At 38.3% G+C, this 12,127-nt stretch overlaps 1 protein-coding gene across 1 annotated transcript in view; it reads right to left on the reverse strand.

Moving 5' to 3' along the window:
• Window positions 1–550: 550 nt before the first annotated feature.
• Window positions 551–12,127, reverse strand: part of LOC124171834 (ubiquitin carboxyl-terminal hydrolase 15-like) — a 68,576-nt gene continuing 56,999 nt past the window's right edge. Inside the window, exons 15-17 of the mRNA XM_046551188.1 lie at window positions 4,492–4,745; window positions 4,303–4,391; window positions 551–4,220 (exon numbers count right to left, since the gene is read on the reverse strand). Of these exons, the coding sequence (XP_046407144.1) occupies window positions 4,092–4,220; window positions 4,303–4,391; window positions 4,492–4,745 (472 nt within the window). The 3' untranslated portion in view covers window positions 551–4,091. The remainder of the gene's footprint in view (window positions 4,221–4,302; window positions 4,392–4,491; window positions 4,746–12,127) is intronic.

Genomic DNA, 12,127 nt, shown 5'->3' on the forward strand with positions numbered 1-12,127 from the left:
TAATGGATGAAATTTTTAGAATTGATAAGCAGGTTGCAGAGTCAACACTAGGCTTGCTATTCCATTGCCACGGTAAGTTTCATGCACAGTCACTAAGTTGACTGATGTGTCACGATATTCCATTCGTATGTGCCAGAGCTCTCCCCTCCTCTTGAGAGAGCAGTAACAGCACAGGACTTACCAAGAGGAGCAGAGATAAGTGCTAACACTGCTCCGACAATTGCTCCGCATAAACCTTCACCACCCTCCAAAACAAAGCTTGTACGATTTTGTGGGGCACTACACAAGTCAAACCAGTTTAGTGAAAATAACCAAACAGGATGTTCTTTTGTTCAATACTCCAGCACCAATTCGACTCATTAAATTCAAATTAAACCTCCTCAGGAATACCTTTCGATGCACATAATGCTTTAGCATAAAAAATATCAGGTCATAATGTTATTAAAAAGTTAAGACAGTGAAGTCCTTTACCAAATTACCCTTCAAATAAACCCAATTACAAATTGTGAGCCCAAAAATACAAGAGTTCATATTGAAAATTAAAGAACAATTGCACTTTTCCACATATTTATTTAGGGTACAACAAGTTCTCCATACTACAGAATGATCAGGTACATTTATAAAGTACAATTGTTCCTACATTTTCAATGTGAGCACTCAAAAACCTTCCACAAATCCCAGCACAATCGTTTGAGATAGAAAGAGCCATACACCTGTAAATCATGACAAAAAATTTCCAAACGGCTCCAAATTTATTCACTTTCCAATTATGAACAGTTCCAAATCTTTAACACAGAGGCACTAAATGAATTTAAATAATGAACATTTTACCCTGACCAATCATTTATTAGTCTCTTCAGGAGCATATGTACGCATGTACGTATTTTACCAATAAATACAAAGAAATATCCAAAAGACATGAAATTATTAAAGACTAAAATGCATTAAATAAGTGACATTCCATAAATGAAAATAAATCATTTTATTTTTCAATACTCAAGATGTGTGAAAATTCTGAACAAAAAATTTAAGACTGTAAAAATATAAAGAGCCTACAATGTCTCCCATTTCAGGCTATTTTGATCATTATGTTGGCAACATTGCAGGGTTAAGCAATAAATAACAGTATTCCAACCAGTGGAGCCTCTATTAAATTAATAGTCACTGAAAAAAACAATACTAGGGAAGTGGTGGCATAGACCTCATCTGCCACCAAAATCACAGAGACAAACATCTCCCCCTTGGGATGACCAATGAAAGAATAATTTAACTAAAGAGAATACCTAGTGGTACAATTTTTCAGTGACCAAGTTATTCCTGAACAAATTCAGCACACTAATAATCGTTGATGGAGTACTATTTACAATGAGATAAGTACACTGGGAAATAAAAGATATGTGGTAATGCTCACAAAAAAATTCAACCGATTTTTAATACAGCTCCCACTGTTCTCTGAAACGTAAAGTGGGTACTCGATTTTCAATACTAGACAAGCATTGAACATATCCATCACACACAAGAGCATTAACCAGCAGAACTGCACATAGAAAAATATCTTGGTACGAAAAATTTTCTGAAAGAATTACAGGTTGGATTCCCATATTTCTTGCCAAATACACATAGAGAAAGCTTAAGTTGGTCAGCATCGAAGGGAAAAAATTCAATTGTGATAGCAATGACAAGTAAACAAATCCATTCATTTGATGGATATGAGGAAACCATGACTTAAAATGAGATGCGACATTTTCACTACAATCTCCAGGAGTAGCCACACAATATTACACCAATAAAAATTAAAACATTTTCAAAATTTGCACATTGAAATATGTGGACAATTCTATGACAGATATGGTTTATCACATGATATTTAGGGACCATGCTTCAAAAGTACAAAACATATTTGACAGAATGTTCTACTTATAATCCATGTGCCAGAAAATGTCTTCAATATAGATGATTCAACATTCCTTTCCATTCAATATACACTGTTGACATAATAATGAAGAGGAAAGTTCATTTACATTATTCTTCCAAAAAATATAAAAACTAATTACCAGGAATAGCACAAGACCAATGGGGTTGTTCCTTAACTTTAACATCCAATACTTTACAGTAGGTGATGTCAACTTTGGCATTTGCAGCAATGGATGGCGAGTAGTTTTCAAATGCAAAAGGTGGACTTGGTAACACCAACTACAAAGCATAAGTTGCCAATAAGTCGGGGAACGACCCTGTGTGACTGCGCAGATATACGACTGAAATTTTTCCATTTTTAAATACCAACTCTTACATTAAAATCTTCCACAACTTTAAAATTTCTTTTGATTACATAAACCTTTCAAAGTTGAAAGAAATAACTTGAACAAATTACCTATATGATAAAAGTCACCAAAGCATTAAATATTTTCTATGATGAAACTTAAAATAAGAAAAAGGTTGAAAGGAGCCAAATATTAACAATGCATTCTCAAGGAAGATCTTACAAAAAGGGTTTCTTTAATAGACAAAACTTTTAACTCCATTCTTCTCTATGATTGCACCCACTTAGGTAACATACTTTGAAAAGACTCCAGTAACAAGGAATTAAATAAGCAATCTAAATAGAAGACACCAGATTTAGCTCCTAATAGCTCCAATAAAATGGCATTTTGCTGCCGTGACAGTATTTCTTATGAGAGTGACCTATTTATCAAAAGGAAGACTTCTTTATGCATCAGCCATCAATAAAATCAAAATCTATGTCATTTTTAATAATTACAAAATGTATCCCACTCTCAAAATTATCGCAGAGTAGGAAAATTAAAATGTATGGTCTAAAATTCACCATTAACTAGAACGATTCTTTATTGCTATTAACATAAGAGATAATAGCACAGCAACTTTCTCAGATTTAAACCAGCAACTGGTCCACTGTCATATCACAGAAGGCATCATCCTCAACCATTGATAATTTCATGCAATTTTTATAAAGAAAATAGCAATGTTGCCATTCAGAAGGGAGACATTAGAATTCCAAAAATCAATAAAAAGGACAACTTGCATGTAATCAACTTTTTAAAACACAAAGTTAGCATTTGCATGTATTCAAGGAGAGAATATCATAATTTTTTTCCATGTTTGGATGGTAATAAATATTGAAGCATGCAGAAACTGGATAGAAGCACAAAGAAGAATGTAGTTTAAATACATCAATGCACAGTTTTTAAGGCCACATCAGTAATTTATCATCCAATTTATGGCAATTAAGATATAAACGTAATTAGGTCAAAAGCGGGTGGAGCTTATGATTATAAAAATGAAACCACAGGATGTCATCTGGGTCTCTCTGTGTAACCATTGATTGCAAGTAGATTGGCGCAGGGTTTCCAGGGAAGCATGGTACACAATCCCATTGTAGTGGTACAAATCCATACATTCAAATGAAGGCAAATGATGTGCTCCATCATTCATTTTATGGAAATTAAGTTATACTCGTAATTAAGTCAAAAGTAGGTGAAGTCTGGTGATGGCCCTATGATTGAAAAGAGAAACAGATGGATGACATCTGGGTCTCTCTCTGTAACCTTGGATTGCAAGTAGATTGGCACAGGGTTTCCAGGGAAGCATGGTACACATATCCCATTAAAGTGGTACAAATCCATACATTCAAATGAAGGCAAATGATGTGCTCTATCATCAAATTTATGGAAATTAAGATATAAACGTAATTAAGTCAAAAGTGGGTGAATTCTGGCGATGGCCCTATGATTAAAAAAAAAAAAAGAAACCGATGGATGTCATCTGGGTCTCTCCCTGTAGCCTTGGATTGCAAGTAGATTGGCACAGGGTTTCCAGGGAAGTGTCAAACACATATCCCATCGTAGTGGTACAAATCCATACATGCACGTGAAGGCAAATGATGCGCTCTCGCCCTCTCCTGCAACCCACGCCTCCAACATTAGGCTTTTGCAGCACGCACGCACGCACAAACAGACACACACACACACACACACCTCTGCAACACCTGCTCGTTTGCAGTCATGCCGAGTGAGAGCTCATAGGCACAAAACTGAGGTGTCACCACCAACCAATTAATTTATTTACACTAAGTGCTATTCCATCCCCTCATCACTACATTTATTATTTCCATATGCTGCCAATGAGCCTGAATTGATCATGCGATTCAGGCCAGTGTTGTTCATATCTCTTTGCATGTAGAAGAGCACGTACGCAGCTGGGGACTGAAAAGGAGTTGCAATGAATACGATAAATCAGAGAATTTCAAACACTCCATAAAATCAGAAAACACTGACACACACTTACCACCACATTATCTTTGCTAGTATAACTAACACTGTTATCATCGAAGCAATGCCACTTCTCATCCAGCTTATTCTTGGCATATGCTGTGTCTAAAATAAACAAAAATATAGTTAATGATTGAACTCCACCATAGAGTTTGTTTCAATCACAAATTATGATTTGCATCATTAATTCAAAGGCACAACTTACAGTGACCACCACCCATCGCTCCATAGTGATTACAGACAGCAAATAAATCATAAATAGCAGGAGAAGAATTGCCATTTATGACATACTTTGTCATATCCAATCCTTGGATTGGGAACTCGACTAAAGTATCTAATTTATCCCTTCTGCATCTATTGTAGGAAAATCTCTTCAGCTGAATAATTAAAATTCTAGGCAGTGTCCAGAGGTCAAATTTCTTGGTGGCTCGCTGATGCTTTTTGCATCTGGGACAGTACCTACAAAAATCAAATTTACATCATAATTACTTACATTCATGATAGTACAAGGCAGAAACTTGACCAATGCATCCATTTTTAGTGTCCACCAAAATTACTGAAAGAGAAACCTACGACAATAATACAATAAGAAAATCATAATGGGTTTATATAGTTGTGTTTATATGTTTTATAGTTTATAGAGTTTATGGAATCAATAGAGTTAGAATAGCTTTTCAAATCAGGCAAGTTAAGCAAATTGAGGTCAAAATACACTAGGGTGTCTTTGAGAGTCAAATAATAGAATAGCTGTATCATTCCATAGCCACACAATGTTTTGTTTCATTGAAAGTAAAACATTAACATTTAGCACAATCAAGTGAGACACCTTAAAATTAAACATCGCAAATATCAGCCTGTATCAAAAATGAATTATTTACCCCAACTTTGCTTCTTAAGGTTTTTAATCTCTTCACTCAATCAATATGAAGCATGGTAGCCTACACGATAGAGTGCTTGACATCTGATCAAAGGTTAATTACTTATTAAGGATCAAAGGATCTTTAACAATTCCTTGAAGTGTGAGGTGGCTCAAGGAAATGAACAAGCCCCCTACACTCAATATGTGGAATTCACACACCTGAGGGTAAATTTGGGGTGATCTCTACCCTCACCTATCAAAATCAGGTTCCATGTCCTGCAGGTTGAATCACCGAGTGAGTAAATCTCATTTATTGCCCCAATGTAGCGGATGTGACCCCAAAAAATCTATAAGGCTTTGCTAAACTAAAACAGGTATTAAAAAATGCATTACTCCCAAAAATGGTTACTCTGTGATTGAAAACTGCAAAGCCTAAAAATAATTTTTTTCCATGACTTTTCTCCTCACATCACATTTAATTAAGAATAGTAGTTAAATGTCATATTATTTCAGTCTGAAAGCAAATTTTAAGGATATTTAATTGAATCATTTTTACCAAAGTTAAAAACAATCGATTCTTCAATGAAATACTAAGTTTTGACCATTTCCTCACAATTCTGACATAGTCACACCACTAACACTTTCAGCTTATCCCAGATTCCATTTCAACTATTGTGAACCAGACCATTATAGGCTTTTGCCTGGCAACAGTCAAAACTCTTTATCCAGATCCTGCTGTTTTTGGTGAGTTGCCATATTTCAGGGATGGCTGCCAAAAATCAAGGCCACCATGTGAGATGCAGGGGCAGCTGCATAATGTCATGGCTTGGAAGCAAGTTCCTGACCTCTGAGATTAAATATATTTAAGTACACCCATGTCTCGTATAGCGCAATTTCGATTAGCGCAATTTCGATATTGCGCAAATTCGTTCCTCGGGGAAACATTGCAACGCAGTGTAGCCTAATCAAAAATCTTAAACGCTCTCGTGATAAAACGTGAACTTGCGCTAAGTAAACACGAAATTTCTATCATTTTACGCATATTAATATTATTGCTTGCCTCAAATCTTCTTTTTTGTTTATATATTAATCGAAATCCATTGCTGTGCAATGGCCAAAAGTATTCCTCGTCATTGGGTCCAGATAGCCGGCCTACCGTAGTAATTTATCTCGTCTCCTTAACAGAATGAGTTAATTTAGATTATTAATTAAGCGTGGGGCAAGTGGAAATGAGTTCTTTTAAAGCAATACTGGTTGAGACGTAATTTTTGCCGTCATAGGTTATCGGGCGATTGACTTCCAGGTAGAGGGTCTGCGCTAAAGCCTTCAAGGTCATCGGTATTCACGGGGGATAAATGGAGCGGTGGCCGAGTTGCGCATGAAGAGCATCAACATAAAAGAGGGTCCGCTGTTGAGTCTCAAACACAATAGCTTCGTTCCCTCCCCGCAGTCGTAGGCCCTCTGCGTCTCAAGAATACAGTTCAGCAGTAGAAGGTCATTTCGATAGAGCCATGCAGGGTAAAAACCAAGAGAAAATCGCAAAAATAGGAATGCGGGTAGAAAAATCAAGAATTTATCAAGAAAAACCATAAACCTAGAAGAGAAATTGATATAGGTCAATTGCTTTGAAAATGGAGAACGCCAAAGCGATATTGCGCGAAAGTTTAAACGCAGGATGCCTTATTCTGAATAAAGACGAAGTTAAAACATCAGTGACCTCAACCGCACCAATTCAACCAAACACATACAGAAAGTTCATAGTGAATCAGTACAAAAAGACGAGAGTGGTAATCGCTCCGAGACATTTAGTGAAAGCTCCGGTTGGTTCCAGAATTTAAACGGCAAGCAGGTATTTTCAGTGCGGCGATATCAGGTGAATCTGGGAGTGTTAGTAGATGCAGTCACCTTAACATTTTCTGATGAACTCCAAGCTGTGATTGAAAGTGGCTCCTTTCCCCCTCAACTAGTTTTTAGTGTTGACGAGACGATATTCTTTTGGAAAAGAATGCATTCTCGTTCATTCATTTTCAGGGAAGGAAAACCTGGGTCAGGTTTCATGGCATTTAAATACTGTTTCAAGTAGCTTCTAATGACTCGCAGGACTTCAAATTAAAATGATTTATCATTCATAAACTCCGCTAGCTATGAAATGGCATTCAAAGTAGCATTTGCCTGTCATTTCGATGAGCGACAAAAGGGCCAGGGTGACACAATAGTTGTTTTTAGGCTGGTTTGAAAAATCATCAACTGCCGGCAATGCATTACGAGCCCCTGAGATAGCATATGTTAGCCCACCCGCACGACAGGAGGGAATTTCAAAAGCACGTAAGAATATTTTTTAACGTGAATTAAAGTCTTCAAATGCGTGCATACTACCTTTAAAGATGTTTTACACTATAGACATTTATATAAATAATGTTATATAAGGCTATTTATGGGAATATATATGTTTTAGAGGAAATTCAATACCCAAGACCTATGCTACCAGGAACACATCCCTATCTTCCCAATGTTAAAACGCTCTCGTATAACGCAAATTCGTATAGCGCAAAGACCCCAAGGAACGCATCCCTTGCGCTATACGAGACATGGGTGTACATTAGGGCGGATCGCAAAAATCGATTTTTTTCAAATCCATCTGGCCCAATGAAAAAAAGTTGTGGGACCGATCAAAAATAAGGCCTGAAAAATTTGAGACCTGTACGTGAACCCCTGACCCTCGCTCAAATGCAATTTAGGGGGGGAGGGTCAAAATTCGAAAAATATAATATTTTATGGTCATTCCCTATAGATTTTGCCGAGTTACTGCCCTTCTAGGACAAATATTTCGTGCATTTTGACGTATCTGCCACCAATTAGCCACAAAATGCCTAATTTGAGTCCGCGTCCGCGAAGAAAATATTCCAACGCCCACGCAGCGTCGCGGATACCAGAGCCGAAGGCCGATCCCTTCCCCTCCACGCTCGCTTCTCCCCCTCCCACGCCTCTAACACAGGAAAATCCATCCCGCGCATGCTGCTAGGAGGTCGTTTATCTTTGATAATATAAATCAGAAGATGGTAGAAGGTAAAAAGCGATGCGTAGTGAGACGACTTGTCCCTTATTTGGCGCCTCGTCGGAGTTAAACAAATCGATGGTACCAACTTTTAGAGAAGTGATGAAATAATTTTAGATCTGCGAACTAAGGAAAGGAGACTACGGTCTTGAAGACACCTCTCGAGTTGCTATGAAGGTTTGGGAACTTTGGTTATGCACTTCTATTCCAGTATTGTCCGACAGCTGTGACTAAATGGATGAATAAGGGTGAAGGCCGCCGGCGTACCCTCCCCGCTCCCCTCTCGAACGCCCCAGATGCAACAAAATTCACACCAAGTGCATCTTTCTTCGTTAGTTTTACTAATATTTGATGTATCAGCATAGTCCAGTGAGGAACAATCACGAAGGAATTACTCAATTACCTGCTCTACTGTCTGTATTTCTTATGTTAGTGTCATTCCTCGTCTTTTGCTGCTGTCAACAAAGTTTTGGTAAATTCTTTCGCGAATCTATCGTCCGTATGTATAATAATTGGAATATTGAAATTTAAATTTGAACTTTCATCAATAGATTTTTAAATTCCAGAGCGCTAAGCTCAGATATAGCCGAAGGAACCGAAGTCTCTCTCCAATATATCATCAGCCTTTATGTCGATATTAAAATCCAGCAATTAAAAAAATCTCGGATTGGTTGCCAAACGCATCCTTGCAGACACGCAAATTTGGTCCCTAGATTACCCTCCCAACGTTTATGCCGCAAATTCAAGTCAACATAGTGCAATTAGCAAATAGACCACTGTAAGGGATGAAATACGATTTGATGCTTTCCCGGCGAGTGATGTGGGTAAACTCTTTTCGGGGTTCAACAGAATTTATCCCTAAGGATGAGCCCCCAGTCGGAGCTTGAAATGTTGCCCATTATGGAAAAATTAACCCTGTGGGAATCCCGAGAAGAGTCTACCCACACTGCAAGGGATGTTGGAATTATGCTTATAGCAAAGGGATGATGCTTCCTTTTTGGGCGGTATTCGCTTGGTACCATCACAATCAAATCCTTTTTAATTCTGTGTATCTAATTTTCACTCCGAAAGGACTCGATAATCGCAGATTTTATAACTTTTGCTAATCCTCCGACGGGGGAGGCAAACCTCCAAAAGTGGGACCCTGTTTCTTCAACTAACACCACACATTCCCCTCTAAACTTGTACTGATAAGTCCTCTTGCCTTTTTTCATCAGACAAGAGTATAATCTGTCATTCCAATAAAAAAAGGCCCTTTAATGACACCTCTCTTTTCATATTCACAGTAATTAGCATCTTTTTCTGTCTACGTAAGTAATTCTGGTGCACTAGCTTTGATATATCTTACAAAATTATGACTTTTGCGACAGCTAAAGTTGCGGGAACGATCATTGCTGTTGCTTGGTTCTTGCATATACCTCTATCACAGTTGGCAGACGCATTTTCCCCGAAGAAGTTCCGATTTGAGGTTATAGTCCTAAATGTTTATTTCATGAAGAAAGTAAAGATACAAATCGGCTAATTTCTCGCCAGTTTAATTTTCTTCGGATAAATTGATGAAGAAAATTTTTGATACTATTTTCCCGCACAAGAATTGACGATGATGACTCAACGCTCTCCTACGATTCCCTTTTTTCCTCAGTTGTCGAGTTTCTTTAGGGTTCAATCCAGCAGCCATCATCTTTCTTTTCGTCAGATTGTCTCTCAAAATACTTCTCATTGGGGGAACCTTATGCTCCTCCATGCACGTACACGCAAAAATATCGCATAATTTAAAATGTTCCTTTGAAATTGTTTGAGTATTATACTTCAATAAAACCCTACTTTTGGCCTATTACGATTTTCCGTAAGTTTTAGTACTTCCTGTGGTACCGCTAAATCCATTTAGTCACATTCATAATGGAAGAGAAGCGTATCACCATAGTTCGCACCCCTTCATAGCCACTCGAGAGGCCTCTTCATAGACCGTAGTCTCCTTTCCTGCGTGCGCAGGTCTAAAATTATTTCATCACTTCTCTAAAAGTTGGTAACATCTATTTGTTTAACTCCGACGAGGCGCCAAATAAGGGGCAAGTCGTCTCACTACGCATCGTTTTTTACCTTCTACCATCTTCTGATTTATATTATCAAAGATAAACGACCTCCTAGCAGCATGCGCGGGATGAATTTTCCTGTGTTAGAGGCGTGGGAGGGGGAGAAGCGAGCGTGGAGGGGAAGGGATCGGCCTGCGGCTCTGGTATCCGCGACGCTGCGTGGGCGTTGGAATATTTTCTTCGCGGACGCGGACTCAAATTAGGCATTTTGTGGCTAATTGGTGGCAGATACGTCAAAATGCACGAAATATTTGCCCTAGAAGGGCAGTAACTCGGCAAAATCTATAGGGAATGACCATAAAATATTATATTTTTCGAATTTTGACCCTCCCCCCTAAATTGCATTCGAGCGAGGGTCAGGGGTTCACGTACAGGTCTCAAATTTTTCAGGCCCTATTTTTGATCGGTCCCACAACTTTTTTTCATTGGGCCAGATGGATTTGAAAAAAATCGATTTTTGCGATCCGCCCTAGTGTACAGTCACTTTCAAAAGTTTTAGGACCAAGTTTGTGGCGCCACTTCTGCTTCTCAAGAAAATTTAGTTTCCCTTACTCCATTTGTTTTCCTTGCTCACGCACTGCAAATATTTTGCTTCCATGTGAAGATATATGAACAAAGAGGGAGAAGTTACTTGCTAAATTTATCGTTTTGTTTCGATCTTTGATGGATTTAATGATTAATTTCGTGTGCATACTCTATGTCCTTGCTCCGGTTTTCACTGCTGGTATGATATTATGTATCACAAAAATCTCATCATTAGAAGCCGTGGTGGCGTAGTGGAGTTAATGCGACGTCTTCATAGTAAAGGTTGTAGGATCAATTCTCCTGCTCGGAATTAAGATTTCCACTTTTTTTTCCTTGGTAACTCCTTTTGTATTTAATAATGGGTTTCAAATAATTTAAATTTGCTGTAATCGATAAATACTTTTTTTAATGGTAAATGGTAATATACAAGTTAAGAATTGGGCAAGGCAAGGGATTGCTAGTACTCATTTTGAAAATTAGGGATTTGCACAAGGGGTAACCGTAACCCGACGGTAAGGGGCGCATTCAAACCCAGCGTTGGTATTAACTTAGTGATTTTAGATTGGCGATGAAGGGTCATACATAGCGGTTGATTATTGCATTAATTAGGTTAGAAAGCTGTTGATTATTATGATTTTCTGCAATGAGCACCATGCTTTTTCACCCGTCCCTTGAGACGGGTGATATGTGTGTCATTATATGACGTCCAACTTGACTTACATACAGCAAATAGCCTTTATAATCATCACATAATACTTCATTTGGGTTTTGCGTAGAATGTGTTTTCCAGTTTTCAATCAATGCAAAGATCCAACTAATTTGTCAGAACGGATTCATCCAAGTAATCGGCGAGCTGTTAATGGAAACCTGTTGATGTTATACCCTATTGCGAATGCACAATCTAGAATTTTATCCAATGAATTAAGAAGAAGGCCTAAACAGTCCTAAGAAATAAAAAAAATATCTTAAGAGACCTCTACGCCATCATCAGCGCAAACCAAAGTACTTCCAATCTCCTCCCTTACCACCCTTCTATCACCCACAGAAAGGCGCCCAACGTGCGCAAATATTCCGATCCACCCGCCCCTCTCTCCCCCGAACTGCCCCCCTATCTTCTTCCTCCTCAACATGCAACCGCCCAAGATGCAAGTGCTGCTTCTTGTTTCGCTCCACCTCCCCACCAGTCATCAACAAATCTTCCTTTTCTCCTTTTTCCTTTAAATACTTCCTTTAATTCCATCTACCGACTATCCTACAATTTCTGCCCTGCCTACTACATTGGAGAATGCACCACGGCAGTATCCATTCG

Source organism: Ischnura elegans, chromosome X (assembly GCF_921293095.1).
Source record: "Ischnura elegans chromosome X, ioIscEleg1.1, whole genome shotgun sequence".
In the NCBI taxonomy this organism is placed as follows: domain Eukaryota; kingdom Metazoa; phylum Arthropoda; class Insecta; order Odonata; family Coenagrionidae; genus Ischnura; species Ischnura elegans.